This window comes from Haliotis rubra, unplaced genomic scaffold (assembly GCF_003918875.1).
Source record: "Haliotis rubra isolate DU_JTF1 unplaced genomic scaffold, ASM391887v1 Scf306, whole genome shotgun sequence".
In the NCBI taxonomy this organism is placed as follows: Eukaryota; Metazoa; Mollusca; class Gastropoda; order Lepetellida; family Haliotidae; genus Haliotis; species Haliotis rubra.
Window position 1 is genome coordinate 899363 of NW_025766976.1, and position 23822 is coordinate 923184.

At 40.7% G+C, this 23822-nt stretch overlaps 1 protein-coding gene across 3 annotated transcripts; it reads right to left on the reverse strand.

Annotated features, from left to right (window-relative positions):
• Positions 1-1641: 1641 nt before the first annotated feature.
• Positions 1642-15349, reverse strand: LOC124282905. 3 transcript variants are annotated; one of them, XM_046718949.1, is made up of 4 exons: positions 15195-15349; positions 12839-12999; positions 11686-11762; positions 1642-1738 (listed from the first exon to the last, which is right to left on the reverse strand). In XM_046718949.1, exons 1-4 carry the CDS (start codon positions 15235-15237, stop codon positions 1684-1686), a joined length of 336 nt encoding a protein of 111 aa, XP_046574905.1. In that variant the 5' UTR covers positions 15238-15349; the 3' UTR covers positions 1642-1683. The 3 variants fall into 3 exon arrangements, with proteins under 3 accessions (XP_046574905.1, XP_046574907.1, XP_046574904.1); XM_046718951.1 differs by lacking the exons at positions 11686-11762; positions 12839-12999; positions 15195-15349 and adding exons at positions 3736-3908; positions 6798-6955 and having other exon boundaries at positions 1642-1785; XM_046718948.1 differs by lacking the exon at positions 1642-1738 and having other exon boundaries at positions 11590-11762; positions 15195-15348.
• Positions 15350-23822: the final 8473 nt, after the last annotated feature.

Here is a 23822-nt window from a genome sequence, read left to right on the forward strand (position 1 = left end):
CTTCTTTGAGGGGCATTCTTTCATTTATTGTTCAAGCAAACTGTTTAGGGGCTTATGTACTGGTTGACTTCAACAAATTTCTATCAAAATATGCATCAGAAAATATGTGTCATATTTTGCCCCTTTTTAATCTGTGTGAAGTTGTGTGAAAGATACTGAGTTCCTGAGGCAAGGGAGGTAACTGACTAACATCCAGGTGATCCTGGACCATAGCAGCCAGTAAAACTGTTAACTCCCTTGCCTTGGAAGATGTATAGATGTTGCCTAAATTTTCAAGCATGAATTTTTTAATTCCAGTTGATATTAGATCAGTTGGGTTATCAATATAATGTGGTTTTGGTTGTTTCACTATTTATACTATCACCCCAAAACTCCACCTTCTTGACCTTAGATGTGGGAAATAGAAAGTCCATCCTGAACAAAACTCTGGTCAGCATCACAAAAATATTTTCAGTCTTTTCTGTCATTTCTTGATGATCCTTGAATGAAAGCAACGTCACTGAGGTAAAAAGGGCTATGCAGTAGTATTTTAATCTGTTTGCAGTGTTCCCATGTATCTATGGCAACGGTAACTATAGCAACGGCAGTTTTGAGATGGTGCATGAATACATTGAACATTGTGTAACCAGACATAATAATCTGTGTATGATATTGTTGTATAAATGTAAGATTTTGTGTATATTTATCTGGAGCTTGTTGGTTGTCCATCAAGTAATGCCTTGTTAAGAAATAACACGGACCCTTAAATTATGTCTTGTTTCAGAGACAATTGGTTATGCTCCAAGGTGGCATAAACTGATTTTCATTTACTAGCTGAACCCATCATTTAAATATACATATTTGTTGACATGCTACTGTTGTTTTGTTTTTTTCTTTGGGCCAGTGTTATTGTATTATAATCATACATGCTCGTAGTTCACCGTCAGAGATCTGCCTTACGTCTCCGTCTCCACACACACACACACACCACCCCTAGCTGTTACTGTGAGTGAGTGAGTGAGTGAGTTCGGTTTTACATTGCTCTAAGAAATATCTCAGCAGTATCACGATGGGAGACACCAGAAATGGGCTTCACATATTTTACCCATGCTGGGGAATCTAACTCGGGTCTTCCGCGTGATGAGCGAACGCTTTAACCACTAGGCTACCCCACCGCTTTAACCACTAGGCTACCCCACCGCTTTAACCACTAGGCTACCCCACCGCCCCCTGATACTGTGGTATAACTTGAAAGTTGTTGAAAGCAACATTTAATCCATCTCATATACTCCCATTTTCTCAAAATATGTAAATTATTTAATAAGAACTCTGTGAAGTGATTGCTGTAGATTGATTTATATATAAGAATTTATACAGTTAAACTTTTGGAGGTGCAGCTGTTCCATAAACGCAAACGTAAATTATTACTTAAGTAAATCCGTTCCTATAAAATCGGGTGCTGATTGCGACCGTAAGGCGTACCAGATTCCTTTGATGGTGTGATCCCAAACTTGACGTGATTATATTGTTGGCTTGTTGGAACAATACACATGCGCGTGGTTAACAGCATTGTAACCATGCTAGACTGAAGTTGCCATTTTGGTCTAAGTAAAGTGCTTTGCGTCTAGTATGATTTGGAAATAAATAACAGGAACCCGTTTCAACGATGCTGAAGTTTACTGGAGATAGCCCATGTCACGTGGTCTAAACTCTCTTGGCTCCCTTCTTCCTGTGGAGCCTGGCGACCTTGGCCTTCTTCCTGTGGACTCTGATTGGCTGCCGGAGATGGAGCTTGGATCTGTGGCCCTGGGCAAACGAGAAGTGAAGTCTTCATATCAAATCAGGTAAAATTTGTTAAGTTATAAAACATAACACTAGTTCCTTTAAACATTGCAACTCATGCTTTTAGATTTTGATACGAGTTCCGAATAGATTTACCTTAGTTAAATGTAACTCACCTTATTTATCTATAGAAACGGAGATAAATGTTGGAATATTAAGATAAACACGCAGAGAAAGCATCTTTTCTCGCCGCTTTTAACAAAATTAAAGTAACATCAAGAAATGATCTTCACACATTGTTCACATGTGGGGATCAGGGTCTTTGGTTTGACTACTGAACGCTTTAACCACTTGGTTGTCCTTCCTCTTATAAAGACATGCGGAGGTATATGGGCAGGTTTAGTTTAGTTGTCCATTGTATTTTGACATGAAAACATCAATGAAGACATGGCTTCCGATCCCCCTATTATTATACACTCCCAGTTATGATAATTGGGTAAGAACGTATATAGTGAGTAGCAATATTCTAGCAATATGGCAACGGGTGACTGCAGAAAGGTGCTTGAAACATTGAATCTCATAATGTCTACCCCACCATCCCAAGAACATCGGACACTCTTCCTATCCCCTCACTATGTATCCTTGGATAGAACCAGAATATCCATGATTTAGAATGTACAACACTACAGCTTGTTCAGCTTGACCTGAGCTACTCTACATATGCATGACCCAGGAGGTCAAATGGCACAAACGGCAGGTCGAGTTAACCTCATTAAATAGGGGAGTAGAGAATGTTAACGGCGACCTCGTCTCGGCTGTTCGGACATGTTGACAATGAACTTCACAATAATAGACCCACCCAGTTTTGACACGGTCACGCAAAGCATTAGTATTCACTTGATCAGGTCAAACTAAACAAACAAATAGCAAATTTTGATTTCTCTGGGTGACTGGTTTAACCCCAGGAGTTGATCTCAGTGGTATGTGGATGATTCTGTCAGCAGAGAAGTACGCCTTGTATACTGTAAGCCATTAAAAACGCAATTGGTATTTGTTGTCCTGAAACTCACAAAAGTTCTATTGAAGATTTTTGCCTGCGATACAGAGGATGTAGGGATAAAAGGCTGTTATTCTGGCCCAGTTCGAGTCCCGGAGCATTCCTCTCACATGAACTTTGATACTTAAAACTGAATCTTTGACATTTCTCGTAAACACAACCACATTCATGAAACACGTTGTGCACATGCATTACCTGCACCCAGTCCCTGTAAAAGCACAAGGAATTGTGGAACTCTATCACTTTGAGAAAATGCCACACTTGACACAAGACGAAAGGAATCAGGTTATCGGTATGGTCACCGAGGTGCTTCAGATGTGATGATTGCCAGGCACTTTAATGTGCATCCATCCACTGTAAGTCGACTCAGACAACGTTTTCGGGCTACCGGAAGTGTTGCTGATCGTCCGCGACCTGGTGCACCACCTGTGATAACAGCTCGACAAAACCGCAATATCCGAGTTTCACACTTGCGAAATCGGTTCCAAACAGCTGATGATGAGGCAAGGAGGACAATTGGGACAAGTCAACGTCATTTCAGCGCCCAAAAGGTGCAAGGACGCCTTGCTGCCTTCAACATCCGGTGTCGTCACCCGTACCGTGGTCCAACCTTATTGCATCGCCACAGACTTGCCAGACAGCGATGGGCAGCAAATGGGGCCAATCTTGGCAACAGCAAGACGTTGTTGAGTCACTGATGTTGTTGTTGACTGGACATTTTCAGATGAAATTATTCACAGATGTTCACTTAAAACATATCTGCCAGTTAGGTTTATATATGTTGAAATTGGTGTGAGTAAAGAAAGTATGAATGTCAAATTGCGTTTTTAATGGCTTACAGTATACAAGGCGTACTTCTCTGCTGACAGAATGTCTGTAGTTGTTTTTAGTAAGGAGAAACTCAACGTTTTACAAACCTTCTTGCCAGCAAGGTACTTTGAAAAATGCTTTGCAATAGATCTTTTTCCAACTGTGCCTCCACCTGTGGGCAAGTCGCCCACGCAGACACATTGCTCCTTTCCGATGGGGCCTACACACACTCCCTTAGTTGGTGGGCATATCGAACAGTCACAGGCAAGAGCAGAGAACTCTGTAAAAAAAGAAAATGGCCTCTGGTTAACTGATATTCTGATATGAATCCTTACATAATGGTGAGCATTTGCATGTCATATACATGCTTATTACCCATATGGGAAGGAGGACACAGGGTAGTATTTTTCCTGTAAGTCCCGAGGGAGGTTCGCTTTTTTCTGAACGTTGATTGGCTGTTTCAGAAAATAAAACAGCCAATCAACGCGTATCCCCATATCCATGGGGGGTTTACTCCCATAACGCAGACCTCCAAAACGCAGACCTCGCAAAATGCAGATACAAAAAGCACACTAATTAATTGGGCCATGCTGGTCATCCCTAATTAATGAATGGCCCGGTCCACTCCCCTTCCAAAAGGGATTACCGCTATGTTAAGTCACTCAGTAATAGTGCACAACAACAACATTGTCTGAAAACACTGCTCCATTCTTTAATCTGCTTTTGATACATTTGATGAGTAGAAGCTGTGTTTAGAGGATCAGATAGTTCGACTCCTCCAACGAATCTTATTCAAACATTCAAACCTTAAAACAATCAACTAACTTCTCCTATGTATAGATTGACATTGCTGTGAGGAAGATTGTGACTGATGAACTAAAAATGATTGTGGGGAAGGTTGTGACTGATGAAGTAAGAATGATTGTTGTGAGGAAGATTGTGACTGATGAAATGTCGTATAGTGTATAAATGAAATTTCACTTGTAACAACTTTTAAATATTATTGATTAAATAAATATTGATGAAAGAAAGGAGCACTTGTTACATTGCCAAAGCTCGTTACATGGGTGATACCATTTTTCTTAATCAAGGGTACAGCCTACTAATCCCAGATGCAACCAACCATAACAAGTGTTGTTTTAACGGGTCTGCGTTTTGGGAGGCTTCCATATGGGGATTCCCAACATCGCGGGTTTCCTTTTTTGCTGTTTTCATTTTAGCGTTTTTTAAGATCGAAAACTGATATGGGTAATAAACACAACAAGAAGACGAAGTCATCAATATCCCCCGCAACGGCAAAATACTCTTTATGAATATGTCTACTAGTTATGATTATGTCAAATGTTTTGGAGTGTATATAGCAAAGTGGAAGGAGAGTATTGAAAGGTTTTTTAAGATCTGCTCCAGAAAGGAACACTACCACCAAATTCAGTTGAAGCCTAACTTGTTGCCATGGAAATGCACCAAGATGACATCCTCATAGTCACAGCCTAAGTCACGTTTCCACGAAACCGCTAAAAATAGAATTCGTATCTGGGTCTAACCATCAAATGGCACATCTATAGACCATGTTTGATATGTGTACCAAGTTTGATATAGCTAGCATGTATAGTTTAGGAGATCTGCTCCTAAAAGATGACATCCTCATAGCCACAGCCTAAGTCACGTTTCCATGGAAACCGCAAAAAATATAATTCATATCTGGGTCTAAACCCCAAAAGGCACATCTATGGATCATGCTTGACATATGTACCAGGTTTGATGAAGCTAGTATGTATAGTTTGGAAGATGTGCTCCGGTCAAGATGATATCCTCATAGTCACAGCCTTAAGTCATGCTTCCATTGAAACCGCAAAAAATAAAATACATATCTGGGTCTAAGTTTGGTTAAGTTATCACGAATTGTTTAGGCGATATGCTTCGGACAAAGTATGACGGACGCACGCACGGAAGCACGGACGGACGGAACTCGTTTCTATATCCCCCGCAACTACCAACTCGTGACGGAGAATAACACATTATCCTTCCCTCGTTATATTACTTATGTAATTCTCTTGCCAAGGCTCGAGAATTACGCAATTAATATAACTGGGGAAAGATAATCTGTCATTCCCCGTCACTCGTTAGTTATTGTCTAAATGTCCAGCGTTTAATTCACAATTCATATATTCGTGGAGTTTTACGCCGCTTTTGACAGTATTCCAGTGAAATCACAGCATGTGGAAGGATAGCCCTAAGTGATGCAGGTCTCAGAAGCTCAAAACTTTGGTGAAACCCACAAGCACGGACACGATATCTGGTGTTGACAAACTTAGAAACGTAAACTGGTTCGGACCCACAACCATGGGCTTCTGGAGTAGCCAGGAGACGCAGCTCTCCACAGCAAAATGTGGTACCTTTGACGACCAGACCACGTGTGTCCATCTTATTATTGGAGTCGGTCATGACAAATATGCCATGGAAAAGTACACAATCTGTTTCCTGATAACTCACAGCATATTATCACATGCAACTTCATACAACACATAAACTGTAAAATATCGATGATTCGGATGTTCTTTAACTTCATTTGAGGAGCTACTTAAGGAAGCCGTTGGAGCGTTGTCTCAATACCGAGTGTAACGTCCACGTAACTCTCCTCCTCATGCCCCCTGTCAGTCTCCTGATCCTCTGGAGGGGCAGTCTACGCCATTCCTCATGTAAAGCAGCTTCCAATTGGGTCAGGTTCTGTACAGGAGGATCCCTTTGTTGCACACTACGACCGATCATGTCCAAGATATGCTCCAAAGGTTAAGTGAGTGACTTTAGTTTTACGCCGCACTTGGCAATATTCCAGCTATATGGCAGTAACTGATCGAGTCTGGACCAGACAATCCAACAGCATGAACATCGATCTACGCAACAGGGATACGATGACGTGTCAACCCAGTCAGCGAGCCTGACCACTCGATCGCGTTAGTCGCCGCTTACGACAAGCATTGGTTGCTGAAGATCAATTCTAACCCGGACCTTCACGGGTTAAGATAAGGGCTCATTCAATCGTGAGATATGTCAGGGGATGAGTTCCTTTGGTATTTGTCAATGATCCTATATGTTGATCCTGCACAGTAGCTGCAAACTAATTATGTAAGCTTTTAGGTGTAGAACAAGTGAAAAAAGCAAAACGTACCTGCTATTATAAGCACAAGACAGAGGAGAACGAGACACTTCATGGCGGCACAATGCACAGGTGTGTGACGTGTGTTTGTTCTTGTACAAGTCCGGATTTAAGATAGCCAACTGCAAGCCCACTGATATGCCATGCCACAGTCTGGTACCACGTGGTCCTGTAGGTGGTGGGCGAATACGTTCCAGAGATTTCGTAAGAATGCGGAAAGACGGATGAGGTGTGTTTGCACTAACACTGAACTATCTTATGAAACTAGTACCCCGTGGTCCTGTAGGTGGTGGCCAAGAGTTTTAAAAATTACAGTCACATCCGCAACTTCACCCGTATCGTGTCGGCACAATATACAGCTCTGTTGTGTGTGTTTGCGACGACACTGAACTATCTTATCAAAGTGGAACCATTTAGACCTGTAGAGTGATAGAGTTAAAATTTATCGTCACATCGGCAGTATTTGAGCCATATCGTGACGAGAGAACCTTATACAGCAATAAACAAGTATGAAATATATTTAAAGGTTATAAAATCCTGTCGCCAAAGGACAGTACAACAACTATAGTCTGTTTGCAGTGAAAACTTACCGATGTATTTCACTTTAAACAAAAAAGTAAATCAAATTAAGGGAAATTAAGATTGCGAATCCTCATAATTTTACCTTGCCAAATGAACATTTAAATCTCAGAAGTTTATTCAACTTAGGATAAAAGTTGTTTAACAAACGATCATAGATTCAAATCGCTATTATTGGTTTGTATTACAAGGGGATAAGCGCAGTAGATGGAACAGTGAAACAAATGCACGTGCTGTACGTGATGAGCGTTAACTTAGACCAGCCCTACTTGTTCTCGGTGTTTCATCTAATGTGCATACCCCCTTGTAATACAAACCAATAATAGCGATTTGAAACTATGATCGTTTGTTAAACAACTTTTATCCTAAGTTGAATAAAATTCTGAGATTTAAATGTTCAATTGGCAAGGTAAAATTATGAGGATTTGCAATCTTAATTTCGCTTTAATCGATTTACTTTTTTGTTTACAATGAAATTCACCGGTACGTTTTCACTGCAAATAGACTATAGTACATCACATTTTATTTAAAACTAGTTAGGGAGCATATAAAATAGTAAACTGTTAAGTGACAACACAATATAGAAATAGGGTATAGATCGACAACAATTGAAGGTCAATTACCACGACGAGGGACCATGTTAGGCCTGTACATAGTGGGCGAGGGTTTTATCATGACTATGAACACTCACTGCCATTTAGTACTCAAATGTTTTGAATTGGAATAGAAGTAACTGTTCTCGCTATTGGGCCAATCATTTTCGCCCGTTGGCGAGATATTTTAATAGCGCCAAGAAATAAGTTTAAATAAGTTATAAGCATACTTTCATTCATTTACAACCCCCAAAACATGAATTATGGGCAAAAATAGACCCATGGGCGAGGTAGTATAAATTTTACGTTTTCGAAGGAATGTAGTGTTTTTCATCCTTATCATATATTCATTGTAACTGCGTGTTGGATTTTGTCAAATCCTTTTTAAGAAATTAGCCACAGTGCGGAGAGTTTCTGGATGTTTGGTTTTTCAGTATGAAATTGTGACGTGTTGACGGTATAGGCGGGACAAAAAAGACCAACATACAAGAGACTATAGGGACTTTCGGGATCGGGGATGGAAACAACTGCTGACAGAAATATATAATTAGAATTATTTGCAGTGAAGCCAGTGATGTAAACGGTGAAATCAACAAGATCAAGTCCCCTATATTCGTGTAAAATAGATAACGGCATAAATTGTGATAAACATCGATGCATTGTAGTAAAACAGCGTGAACCCAACTGCTTAAAACTGGTCAGAACTGAATTGCGTTATCTATGGCCAACTTGAGAAAGTATTTGGTTTAGACAGGTGTTCCTTACTGTTTGTTACACTGTGCATTCTTCCGTTTGATAAAACAAGGAGGAATGTACAAAGGAATGCTTGTCCCGGCTGGAACAGACATGCAGCCGCAATTGCTTCAAAACAGGTAAGCGCAGGTATTGACGCTGCTACACATGATTGGCAACAAGAAGATTAGTGTGGAATTTCAATCTTTACCATGCTCATCTTTTTGTAGGTGTTCCTGAGTCGCTGTTCAATATCAGCAAATGACATATTTGCTATTTTGGCTCAGGGGCAATCAGTTCCAATGACGACCTTATAGAGGAACCAAAACGATATTAAACAACATATCTATGACGTAGGTATAATGACCCTCGGACTGAAGACACCTTTGAAAACGGTGGACGAGGAAAGGACATGACAGGCTGAAAATCTTCAAGACATGGCTCACACCAACAAAAAACATTCTCGTGTCTCCAGACACTTCACATGAATGTCGGCCTCTTGAAACAAATGTCGAAGGTATTGTTAAAGATTGATATGTATACCAGCCACATAAAGAAACTGTGCATTGTCAAAATATTATCCGAGTTGATAAGTACGATAACAATGTCAAAGGTACATATAAACCTTAATGGAGGGATCATGAGACCATAACAAGTCGGGAGAATTTCAACTGAAAAGTCAATCACAATGACGTCACGAGTCCACAAGCGGGACAAGGGTCAAACGACCATGTCACAAGCTCAATAACGGGTATGTCCACCATCGGCATTGAGAACAGCAGTGCATCGACGACGCATAGAGCCTATCAAACGTGCAAGGAAGGCTTGTGGGATGTCACGCCAAGTTCTGTTGCAAGGTCAAGGACGTTATCTGGCGGATGAGGAAGACGGCGTAGACGTCGATCCATCTCGTCCCAAACATAAGTCAACGTTTAGGTGTTGCACGAAATCCATAGAAACCCTTGCCGTATGAGGGCGGGCATTGTCCTGTTGGAATGTTAACCCAGGGCCATGACGTTGCAGAAAAGGAATTGCCACAGGTTGAAGAATCTGATCCCTGCAGCCCACACCAGTTAAGTTGCCCTGAACAATCACCAAAGGAGTTCTTTGGCGTGCTGTTATTCCACCCCAAATCATCACGGAACCACCACCCAAGCGATTCCTCTCCAAGACACAGGCCTGTGCATAACGTTCTCCCACGCGTCTATAGGCACGTTGACGTCCATCACTATCGGAAATGTTAAACCTGGACTCATCTGTAAAAACAACATTTCTCCACCAAAACAAGGGTCTGGGGACATGATTTCGGCACCACATTCGGCGAGCTTGTCGATGACGTTGTGTCAGGATAGGCCGTATGGCGGGCCGTCGTGGTCTGATCCCGTGATGACGTAAACGTTGTCGAACTGTGTTGGGGTGGATACGGCGAAGTCCTGGGATGGTTCGGGCAGTCATCACTGCAGTCTGAAACCTGTGGCGCAGATGGGTCACCCTTATCCATCTGTCCTGTCTTGGCGTTGTTACACGTGGACGTCCAGAACGTGGCCGATCGATGACGTCATTTGTGTTCTGGTAGCGTCTCACCAGTGCAGAAATGGTGTTCCGGTGGCAGTGGAAATGTGCAGCCACTTGTCGTTGAGACATTCCCCCACGGACCATGCCAATGGCCTCATGACGATGTGCAGACGTGGGCCTTGGCATGCTATGCGTTTAAATAGCCGTTTAATTTTTTGAACGAGCGCAAGGGCAGGGGTTGACCTTTCCAAAGTGACAGTATTGTGTGGCATTCATTTGCTCTGTTTCTCTTTCCCGGAATGCACGTGCAACAACGTATTGCACGTCTCAAGGACGAACCCACTGACGTCACAGAACATGGCACGTGCATGCATGTTGGATACATGTCACTAATCTCTGAGTTTAAATCCTTATGTGTCTACACAGGTTTGATAAATTTAGATTTAAATTTTTTTGTATGCACAGTTTCTGTATGTGCCTAGTATATATCAGAATGTATGAAATACGTTTTGACCTGGTGGAGGTATAACACTTTGCATGATCTCACCGTTCCACATCGCTTTAAACAAACATGTCGAGGTTATTGTTGCAGATTGATTTATATATGTATATCAGAATTTATGAAATGCGTCTTGACCTTGTGGGGGTATAACACTTTGCATGAAACAAACAAACCGATGTACAGCGGTGAGATTCATGCAACGTGTGCACACGGATTTTGCGTTTATACTTCCATATACGCTAAAGACAATTACACTAAGTTCGTAAGTAAATCCTACCCGTAAGATCCGGATTAGAATTGGTCTTCAGCAACCCATGCTTGTCGTAACATGAGATTGACGGATCGGGTGGTCAGACTCGATGACTTGGTTGACACATGTCATCGGTTCCCAATTGCGTAGATCGATGCTCGTGATGCTGATCACTGGATTGTCTGGTCGATACTCAATTATTCACCCACTCACTCACTCACTCAGCAGCAACACACCACTGGTCCAGACTCGATTATTTACAGACCGTAGCCATATAGCTAGCGTCGAACAACAAACTAACCAACCAACTTAAGTAAATCCCAAACTTGACGTGATTATATTTTTGGCTTGTTGGAACAATATACACATGCGCGTGGTAAACATCATTGTATCCATGCTAGACTGAAGTTGCCATTTTGGTCTAAGTAAAGCGCTTTGCGTCTTTTATGATTGGGATTTAGCTTAGGACACCGGAAATGGGTTTCACACACAGAACCCATGTCGGGAATCGAACACGGGTCTTCGGTGTGACGGGCGAATACTTTAATCACTAGGCTAACCCACCACCCCGCACGCACAAGCAAAATACTTTGGTTCTTTTATGATTGGTAACAAATAACAGAAACACTTTTCATCGATGCTGAAGTTTACTAGAGATCGTCCATGTCACGTGGTCTAAACTCTCTTGGCTCCCTTCTTCCTGTGGAGCCTGGCGACCTTGGCCTTTTCCTGTGGAGATTTGTGGGCTTGACCTTCTTCCTGTTGACTCGGAGTGGCTGCCGGAGATGGGGCTTGGACCCGTGGCCCTGGGCAAACAAGAAACTGTCGTAGTTACGTCTTCATATCAAATCAGGAAAACATTGTTTTGTTGTAAACAATAAAACCAGTAATTTGAAGCTCATCATGCTTTTAGATTTTGATATGAGTTCCGAATAGATTTACCTTAGTTAAATGTAGCTCACCTTATTACTGGAAACGGAGATAAATGTTGGAATATTGAGATAAGAAATGTTCAAATCAAGCAGAGTAAATAATATTGTTTTACGCCGCTTTTAGCAAACTTCCAGTAACATCAAGGCTGGGGCGACCAGAAATGATTGTTCACATGTAGGGATCAGGGTCCTTGGTTTGACTACTGAACGATTCAACCACCTGGATGTCCTACCACATAAACAGACATGCAGAGGTATGGGCAGGATGTACGTAGGTTTTCCATTGTATCTTGGCTTGACAATATCAATGAAGCGATTGTTTTCGTTCCCCATGTTATAATATACACTTCCCGGTAATGACAATTGTGTGAGAACATATAGTGAGTGAGTATGTTTTTACGTTGCATTTAGCAAATATTCTAGCAATTTCATGGCGGGTGACTGCAGAAATGTGCTCCAAATATTGAAGTCATATATGGGATCAAACCTGGGTCATCGGCGCGTGCTGAACTACTAGGCTAATTCACCTTCCAAGAACTTCGGGCACTGTTGTAATCCTCTCTTTATGTATTCTTGGCTATAACCAGATTTTTCATAATTTAGAGAGGCGGCAGGGTAGCCAAGTGGCGAAAGCGTCCGCTCGTCACGCTGAAGACCCAGGTTCGAATCCCTTTACATGGTACAATGCGCCAAGCCCATTCTTGCGTCCCCCGTCGTGATATTGCTTAAATATTGCTAAAAAGCAGCGTAAAGCTAAAGTCACTCACTCACTCCTAATTCAGTGTGTACAAACAATGGGGAAGTATCAAATTTTGATTTGTCTGTGTCTCTGGTCTAGCCCCAGCCGTTGATTTCAAAGTGTTATGTAGATGATTCTGTCAGCAGAGAAAAGTACACTTCATAATCTGTTCATTTGTTTTCAGTTAGGAGAAAAGCAACGTTTCGCAAACCTTTTTGCCAGCTAGATACTTTGAAAGGTGCTTTGCGATAGATCTTACTCCAAGGATCTTATCGTCCACGCAGACACAGAACTTCTGCGACATTCCGCTGGGGCCTACACACACGCCCCCTGTTGGGCATCCTGAACAGTCACAGGCAAGAGCAGTGAACTCTGTAAGAAAATGGCCTCTGGTTAACTAATATTTGCATACGAACCCTTCACATAATTTTGAACATATAAGACACTTGCAAGGAGTAAAATTTAATACACCGTTGTTCAGAGCGAATGGAGACCTTTTGCTATGTCATATAAATGCATATCCGATGTTCAATTCTTTGGTCACATAACACCACTTTTAACAGTATTGGTGTCAAATCGGGGAATGCTGGAGGAAAGCCCTTTATGATGAAGGCGGTCACCACGAGGATGGGGAAGATATCTGGTTCTGTCAAATCTATAAACGGAAACTGAATCGAACACACAGTCATAGGCTTCTGGCGTGGCCAAGAGACGCAACTCTCCACAGAAGGCGCCTAAGATGACTGAGTCCATCTGTTTCTTGGAGTCGGTCATCACAAATTTACCATGGAAACATACGATCTGTTTCCTGACTATACCCATATTTGGTTAACTCTGCATTCAGCAATATTCCAACTATATGGCGTCGGCCTGTAAATAATCGAGTCTGGACCTGACAATCCAGTGATCAACATCATGGGCATCGTTCTACGTTACGATGACGTGAGTCAAAGATTACCCATAGTGCATTAGCACATACAACTCGATACATAAACTGTAAACTATCAATGAATCGGTGTCCTTTTCACTTCATCCGAGGTGATGGTGAGGTGAAATTGGGTTTATCGTCGCGCTGGAGAATATTTCGCTCATATGACGACGTGCATGCGTGTGTATGTGTATGTGCGCCTGCTTGTACTAGCCCAGACTGAAGCTGGTTTTATAGTGCTACCATGCCGCAGTGAAGCATGAACACCCCATTCAGACACATTATACTGACTCCGAGCCGATCAGTCCTTGTTGTACCCATTAATGGCGAGCGCCAGGCAGGGACCAACAAGTACCATATTTTAACGTCTTTTGGTATGACGCGGTCGGGGATCGAACCCGCGACCTTCCGCTCTCCGGGCGGACGCTCTAACCACTACACCACGGAGGCGGCTCCACTTCATCCGAGTAGCATAATGACATATATTACGAATATAAAATAATCAGTCCGATAAGCTTCAGGTCACGATCGGGCATTCTAATTATAACACAAGGGGCGATTCACTCAGACGTTATTTTCCCACGGCTCTTCTCAAGTTGCTTTGGTGACGTTTTAGCTTTTATCTCTAGTCCGTTTGGCTCAAAAGCGGACCGATGAATTGCAATCTAACTCGAAAACTAATAAACATAAAATACTCAATGAAACACTGATCATAATCAAAACCTCAGACCAACTCTGTGAGGTTTTTGCAGAATTTATGTCCTAAACATACATTAAAATATCGACACAGTTCACTATTTGTTACGAGGGAGGAGTGCAGAGAAAGGGACAGCCAGGAGCGCGAGAAAGGATGGAGACGGCACAGCACAGGTTAATGAATCAATAACGTTGTCGGCACTTGCTTCTCTAACACCTGGCTGTCCCTTTCTCTGCACTCCTACCTCGTTAACAAATAGTGAACCGTGTCAAAATTTTAATGATAGTTTGTTAAACAACTTTTTTAATTTTAGAACATAAATTCTGCAAACAAATTACAGAGTTGGTCTGATGTTTTGATTATGATCAGCGTTTCATTGAATATTTTATGTTTATTAGTTTTCGAGTTAGATTGCAATTCATCGGTCCGCTTTTGAGCCAAACGGACTATAATAATGTTTGCATTGTCCATGAGTGTTTCCGTATTTTAATATACGTCAGCTATTCAAAAGAAACAAACATGTTTTCCACTCGGCAAACCCCTGGCAAAGTTATAATGCAAATTGTATTCCTGTTGCAAAGTTATGACACGAAAACACAATCGGTTGAAACTCTCTATATATCATTTCTCCCGTAGCCCTAGTACCAAGGGGTATAATTTGTGCCAAGGAAGGTGCGTCATGGTCTCTGAAATAAAATAAATTACACCATATCGATTATGGAACCCAAACCTAACCCAACCCTAAACCTAACCCTAACCCGGTAAATATTGAGTTGGCTCAATAGTGTATGTTTTGTGGTTCCATATGTTGGTCAGTTTCTATCTGGGGTGTTTGACCTGTTGGAGGGCTGCCTCAATGTTGTAGTTTAGGGTTCCTGTATGTTGCTGCCAGCTGATGATGTGCCGTTTTAGGTGGAGAACAAGTGAAAAGACTAAACGTACCTGCTATTATAAGCACGAGCCCGAGGAGAACGAGACACTTCATGGCGGCACAATGTACAGGTGTGTGACGTGTGTTTGTCCCGACACTGACCTATCTTATCAAAGTGGAACCAGACCTTTAGATAGTGAGTGAGTACTTTAAAAGTATGGCCACAACGGCAGGTTTGCACCATATCGTGACTAGTAAATAATTTACAATGAAAATGTATTAAAACCTATCAACTGTAAACACTTCAATAACGAACAATGTCCCACATTTTTGAGAAAAAAATATTAGGGAAGATTTTAAGGCATGGATTCAAAAGACCAACATGCCAGAGAATATAGGTACTTACGGTATACGGGCTTGAGAAAATTGCTGACGAATGGAGACTAAGATAGAATTATTTGCAGTGAACTCAGAGATGTAGCCAGTGAAATTAATGAGATCAATTTTATTGCTTATTAGTTGGTGAGTGAATGTAGGTTGAAAACCAAAGAGAATCCCAATATTTGGGTAAAATTCAATTATTATTATTATTATTATTATTATTATTATTATTATATGTTATCTCTTATGAAAAGAAATTGAAAAAGTGCAACTAGGCTATTTCGAAATCGGACATTGAATACATTGTCAATGATTAAATACTAACTTGATATAGCTAACTATAAATAAATCTCAATCTTTTCCATGCTGTGTAATCAATGACCACATTGAGAAAGTATTAAATAAGGACAGGTGTTCGTCACTGTTTGGGGCAGTGGGGTAGCCTAGTGGTTAAAGCGTTGGTTCGTCACGCCATAGACCCGGGTTCGAATCCCCACATTGGTACGATGTGTGAAGCCCATTTCTGGTGTCCCCCGCCGTGATGTTGCTGGAATATTGCTAAAAGCGGCGTAAAACCAAACTCAGTCAGTCAGTCATCACTGTCTGTTAATCGGTGCATTCTTCAGTGTGATAAGTTATTATAGGATATTTATATAGCGCACATATCCATACAATTAGTGCATGTTCAAGGCGCTGGTATTTTTTCCCTCGATCATTGGATGTCAATCTCAGCGGCACATCGCATTATCAATCTCAACTCCCTGGGGAGTATACAACTCTTGCAGCCACTAGGCGCACCGAGTTATTGTGGCTTTCTCATCCTAACGAGGTACCCATTCACAGCTGGGTGGACTGGGACACATAGTCACAGTACAAATCACAAATCAAAGGGGAATGTACAAAGACATGCTTTTCCCAACTGGAACCGACCTGAGTATGCGAATAAGTCAAAATGGGCAACATAAGGAGTATGGACTTTCAACTTTTACCATGCTCCTCTTTTTGGAGGTGTTCCTGAGTCGCTGTTTATTATCAGCAAATGCCATACGTGCAAGGGACAATTTCTCAACATCAGAAAGGAATGGCTGACGTCAACCTGAGACGTTCTCGTTGATGATGTATCGTCTTCGTGTCTACAGATAATTCCCGTGACTGTCGGCCTCTTACAACAAATAGTGAACACTTATCCTGGAAAATACATATAGTTACTGTCATTTATTAATTTAACAGATGAAGATTTCGATATGCCAATGTTACTCATTTTATGTCACGTTATTGATTACAACCAATGAGTGAAAAAGACGACCGTTTAATGCCCATTTCGAGGACTTTCAAGATAAAAGCAGTCATTGAGTCTATTCATATAGGTGCTATAAACTGCTATAAGGATTGGCTTAAAGTGTAATCAACTACGGCAAAATGTAAAATTAACCTAAAACAATTTCTTTTGTTCAGATTAAAAGAATTTCCAATTTTAGTGTTATATGGCCAGTTTCGACCACCATCGTGCTATCAGAAACAAACAAATCCAAGTCATTTCCACCCAAACATGGACCAGCCATTAGAAAACACCAGTTATGAAGACGTACACTGCGCATCTGGAACACATCACACGGATGATGCAGAGCAAACATGATAATAAATCTATGGACAATAAGTGAGTGAGTGAGTGAGTATGGCTTTACGCCGCTTTTAGCAATATTCCAGCAATATCACGGCGGGGGACACCAGAAATGGGCTTCACACATTGTACCCATGTAGAGAATCGAACCCGGGTCTTCAGCATGTCTACCCCACCGCCCCCTATGGACAATGAAGGATGGAACTACAAAGTGCCAAGTCATAGTTCAGACAGCACGGATGAACGGCCTAAAACAAAGTCTATTCAAGTACATGTATAGGAAAGTATTTCTTGAGTTATTTCTCGTCGCACAAAAACACGAAACTGTGTCATCGTACACGAGGTGAATGTTCATAGCTTCCTTTAAGAATATGAATATGTATTTATGGTAATGATTCTTTAAGCAATGACTAAAATGTTTTCAGTGTCCGGGTTTTGATTTCCAAGTAACTTAGTCACACATACTCACGTTTGTTTCCTTGAACAATTGCAAAGGAATTTATGTATGGATTATTACAACTCACACAAATACACTTATTGCAAGTTGCTGCAGGTTTTTATTACAATTCACAAAATAGTTAACTTTATTGCAATTCATTATGAACACTGTAACAATGAATGAGTATGGTTTTAATCCGCTTTTAGTAATGTTCCAGCAACATTAAGACGGGGACACCAGAAACCGTTACATATTGTACCTGCGTGGGGAATCGAACCCGACCCTTCGGCGTGACGAGCGAAAGCTTTACCTTCTTGGCTACCCTCAAGACAGCAACGTCGTAACGAGGTGGGGCGATGGGGTAGCCCAGTGGTTAAAGCTCCCGCTCGTCACGCCGAAGACCCGGGTTCGATTCCCCACATCGGTACAATGTGTGAAGCCAATTTCTGGTGTTCCCCGCCGTGATATTGCTGGAATATTTGTAAAAGCGGCGTAAAACCAAACTCACTCACTCACTCATAACGAGGTTGTGTCAACTGACGTGATGGATGGCCGGTAGAGACATTTGTTTTTATAAGTTATCACTCTGATGACATCTATTAACAAGTTGCATGGAAATAAGGCAGATTTGGAATTCGAACCAGTTGTTAGCGGATCATGACTCGGCCACGAGTCACAATTCTTCGCAGCTTAGGTGAAAAAAAGTAATAGAAGTGTAGAAGTGAACCCTTGTGATGACACAGATAAACGCGTACTTTGTTATTGATATTAGGCTTTCAATGTTACAATCGAACACTTGCTAAGCACCAAGTTAAATCTGTAGTCAGAGGCGTGCTCCTTAGCACATATTGAGTAGTATATATTAATCATTGCATAATGAGGCCATTTGCGAAGAGCTGGACACAATGTATGTTCTCAACTGTTAAAAGCTCCCCAGCGAGTTGAAAAGGTAAAATCATTTGTAAATGAGCAATGACTTGGGAAAGCTGATTTGAACACGCTAGCATGTTTGGTCATACGCTATGTTGTCAGATATCTAAAGTGTGTAATTTGAATTCTTGTCGTGACGTTGTGTATGTGTTAGTGATTAGGAAGCACGTGTCTAATGACAGAATATGTTATCTCAGTATGGGAAGTGTGACACATATGACGTCCGTTCTTGTGGTACCCAGTGTCTGCTATTGACCTTGCAATGGCACCCTATATGAGTATGATTGTCCTACTATAATATGATAATTTCAGATTTCTTCGACCTTTGTTATCCAACTTGTCACTGCAATTAATGCTTTTAAGTCATATTAAATGAAAGACATTTTATGCAATACATACACTGTCTACATATCTAGTCCTTTTCAGCATTTGAGACCTGTATTCCATGGTCTAGTGGACGGAGCGTCTGTCCAGAGAGTGAAAGGTCGGGGTTTCTAACCCCCACTATCATGCCAAGGATTGTGGATCCCAAAACGAGCTGAATTCGACGTTCTAGTGATTTCGACGAATGCTCAGCTCGCGCTATATCGAAGTGCACAAGCAGTTTTATCGGCAGGGCGGATGCCCAGTCAGTTGCCTTTTGTAACCAAAAATAGCAAGCGAAAATTCAGTAAGATCAGTCGTCTGCTGGTGACAGGCAATATATAATAGGAAGCCACGTGATCACAATACTCCCTCGCAGTGCGGAGCAAAAGGTATGGCTCATCGTGGAAAGGTTTCGCCGATACGATATCATCAACGCTTTTTTTGCAGGAAACTCTTGATCTTTTTGCGTGAAATAGATGAATATGTCCTTTATCCCTCAAGGTTAGTGAAATAAAACTTTAAATGATATTAAAGATAAAAAATACGTTTTTGTCTTACATCGTCGCAAATCCCTGACACCGGGCTACTTGTTGTTGCCCTGACTGGCCGTCCTGGTCGGAACGCCGTCGGTGCATTGTATGAGTGGGGTGTGCATGGTCAGAGGGGTAGCACTATAATCTGGCTTGATTCCTAAGTGGTACAAGAATAAACATGCACGCTCACGGGTTTCGCTCTCTAAGCGCTCATTAAACCCATTTTACTTCACGACAGCAGTACGTAATATTGGTACTAGTTAGAGGCTGTCCCATTCCTGTAATTTAGAAGATCAGGGTTAGAATTTGTCACCATACTTGTAAGAGGCAACTAACGGGATCGGGTGGTCAGACTCGCTTACTTGTCATCGTATCCCAATTGCATAAATTGATGCTCATGTGTTTTGTCATTGGATTGTCTGGTCCAGACTCAATTATTTACATACCGCCGCCATATAGCTGAAATATTGTGTGGCGTTAAAGGAGAGTACTAGACAATTACAATAATTTGCTGGGTGAAAGATAAAGTCATCAGAAACTTGTACCCAAATTTAAAATGCAAAAATGGTTATTTATGTTTTAAACAGTTCCTGATATCTGAGCTCCGGCCATTATGCATATTCCGCTGGAACTCACGTGACCTTTCCGCTCGTCACGTCATATGTGACTAGCGTCCGCCATATTGCCAAAGACCAAGTGCTACAGTAATACAGATCGTGTTGTTTCTGTCGTTTTTTGTAAATGGTACGATGGTATACGGTTGCCTGGGGATGCACAGCATCATCGAACAATGGAAAGAGACACCATTTCTTCCGTTTTCCAAGTAAAAAGACGGATTTAGGTAGGAGAAATGTTCCGATCATTTTGAGTCGAGCGCATATGAAAGAGACATGCATATATGGGGTATGAATATCCAAATGCTAGGCTGAAGAAGGAATCAGTACCCACGAGCGTCATTTGTACTATATACATCATTCCATGTTACAACTTACTGTCAGTAGTATTTTTGACATAGATTAAATCAAGTCCTATTTTGATGAAATGGCATGGTGCCAGTCGAATTGCCCCAGCAAATTTGGTCAAATTGCTTCAGATTTTGGGTCGAATTGGCCCAGAGAGGTAGTCAAATTGCCCCAGTTTATTCAAAATGATTAAATATATGCTCTAAATGCATAGTTTTTATCTCCCCTTATATTATGTTCTTCATATAAAAGTGTTTACTACTAATGGAACATTTATCAGAAATATTACTTCCAAATAACATTTATACGAAGAACGTAATATCAAAGTTGACAAAAACTATGCATTTCATGGTATATACTTAATCATTTTAAATAAATTTTACCAAATTAGGATCAATGACCAAATTTGCTGGGGCACTTCGTAGTTGGGGCAGTACGACTGGTACCCATGAGATCAAAATCAAAATCAGTAAGAGATTTCCAGCCTATGATAAAATCCGTTCTGATTATCTCCGTAACTGTATTACAATCAGAAGTAATAATGCAGCATTTTACAAAATTGTTTCCTCATGCGATGTCTCCATTTTAAAAATATTATCACTGTATATCCATCATGCTATTATGTTAAAGGTCACATAAACCCTAGGGGGTACAAATACATAAATCACTAACTGGCATCGTTATAAATGAAACCCCGTCATTAAAACTACTCATTTCGACCTTTAATTGACTTAAATCGACCTTTTTGACAACAGTGCACAATTCTCACCCGCGAACGAAATTTCAACCAATCAGAGCGGCGCGCCTCTGTGACGTCATATGAGGAATAGCTTTGAGAGCCGATGCAGAATTCATCTACATTTTAGGCGGTAAATTATCGTGTTTACAGGCTTGTATAAACCTGAAATCGTGACAATTGTTGTGGAAAATGAAAGCTATATGTTCTCACAATCTACTGTCATTTAATTTTGTCTCCTGCTTTGCCTAGTTTCCGAGTTACAACTTGTTTTCATAGACGATTCTGTCAAAATCGATTGGTGTCGTTAGGCCCTATTTGTATAATGACTGATCCAAATTGATCCCATTTCTGTGTTGTTTTTACCTCGATATTTAATCATGTCATGTAAAATCTGTTTGTATTCTCAAAACAGTGTCGGCCCATAAGTTTTCACATGCAATACAGCAATTAATACTCCCTCGTTGTAACCCGTGTTAGGTGGTATAAACCTACACATGTTATTTGTCATCATTCACTTGATGGTCAGTTAATGAATTTATAACAGGTATAATTAGTGGTAACACACTTAGATTACCCGACAAAGGTTCCCAGTTGGCATTTCTTGTGTCTGGAGTAAATATTCAACATTATAAACATCGATCAAAGGATTAACCGATAACACGCTGATTGATTAATTACTTTTATCTTACACAGCGGAATTGTCAAAAGGTAGTGTTTATGTATGTAGATTTACTAATCTATACTGAATACACTCTGTCGTGTGGGTGTCTGCGTAAAAACAACGTCCTTCTTTCAAAGGATTAACCGGCAATACATTGATTGATTGCCCATTATTGGCTAACTAAATTACTGTTTTTAAAGAAAGGCGGACATTATGTAATTAGTTGCCAGGTTGCTATCTTGGGTGACCAATGAGACTATACACCAATACCTGAAAAGATTTATCACTTTTTCGTATATTAAACTGTTAAAAGACACATCATTTGGAACAGTTTTGTGGATATTGATGGATACATTCCTCGAACAAGGTAATGGCCTGATATTGTTCCTATAACTTTAATCTGTTTTAATTTTAATATTTGCATTTTGTTTTTATTCATTTGTCGTAGCATTCAACAGAATCATTGTTTTCGCCGTGAAGTGTAATGAGACAGACAACATGCACTAGGGTGTGTGTGCGAATTATGATTCACATTGGCAAACTATAAAATGTCTAGATATTACAGTTCTGTTATAAATTCACTATAAGTATCAGCAGATCGTCAGCTTTTTATTTAGTTTCAAAATGCATACAAGTGTGATAATAAACTAATTAGGATTATAAGACCCAATATAAAGACGCACATTGACTAGTATCTACATACTGGTGAGTGGACATTAACCATGGGAATGTAGCAAGACATTTATCGCGCAGTATTGTGACTTCGACCCCCACCTCGCTTCCGTGGAAGAAATCGTTATGTTATAAGTTGTGTCATGCAAAATCCGTTTGGTTATGATTCCAATACATATTTAACAACGAGTAGAAAGTAGTCTTGATTTTCTAACTTGATGAAAACAAACTATAATCTCATTAATTCTAACAGATTTTTTATTTTTAAAATGGCGGCGCCCTGTCGGGAACATCCGCCAGTCTGAGGATAAATGGTATTTAGGTTTGTTTTCACTGAGTTAAAATCAAAACTACTTTCTACTGGTAGTAAAATATGTATTTTATTGATGGCCAATAGGATTTTGCATGACATAGCGTATATCATAACAATTTCTCTCGTGGCAGCGAGGTGGGTGTCAATATAATACTACTTACAATATTATTGTTACTTCGACCACAACCTCACTTCCGAGGAAGAAATCGTTATGTTACAAGTTGTGTCATAGAAAATCTTTATGGTCATCAATCATATGCATATTTTACTACAACTAGTAAGTAGTTTTGATTCTTTAACTTCCGTGAAGCGATCTGAACACAAGTAAGATATCGTTTCAGGCTTCCACAACGCTCGCTTCGCACTCACAAACATAACCCATTTAGCACGAACTGCGGGATCCTGTGGAAATCTGTGCATGGGGACACCATCGCCCGACCCCTAGGAGCAATTGACGACAAAGCAACGATTCGGCATGTCGTCGTTGATGTCGAGAAATCATAAAAATGATGAGCGTGCTACACATTTTCTATACAACTAACTGAAAATCGTTCCTCATATGACGTCACTGCAGTGCTCTGGCGACAGAGTTACGTAACCTGTCTGTGGTTTCGTTGGCGGGCGAGAGGGAAGCAGGCGACTTTTTGGCCACTTTTAATCGCTCGGTATTAATTAACCACAAGTTTTTAAAGAATAAATTTGGTGTTCCGCATAAGACTAACCACAAATCTTTCATATGTAATGGTTAAAAGAGTAACAAAAAACAAAGTTTAGTGGTTCTTTAAGAAAACAATTGTTATCCTCCTAAATGAGAACCTTCCTTGTAACCGCTGTATATGGGCCGGTGGCCTTACATACAAATAGACATATTTTGACCTTTTGACCTTGAGTTCACATGAGCTTGACAATGTTTCACTATAACGTTCGTTCCGGTTTTGAGCCCTAAATGCTACAGTCTACCCGAAAAAATTACCGAATGCAACGGCAAATCATTAAGATACTTGTTACATTCATTGTTTTCCATTTTGTCCAATTTCGGCATCAGACTCGCTATTTATCAGTAGTGTGTGCTCTAAGTTTTT

Excerpts from the sequence above, each read along its gene's own strand:
- LOC124282905 (XM_046718948.1), bottom strand. The coding sequence starts at position 15,237 with ATGAAGTGTCTCGTTCTCCTCGGGCTCGTGCTTATAATAGCAG. Across the intron at positions 13,000-15,194 it reads GCTCGTGCTTATAATAGCAG|AGTTCACTGCTCTTGCCTGT; the intron begins GTACGTTTAGTC and ends ATTTTCTTACAG. Across the intron at positions 11,763-12,838 it reads AGTATCTAGCTGGCAAAAAG|GGCCACGGGTCCAAGCCCCA; the intron begins GTTTGCGAAACG and ends TTGTTTGCCCAG.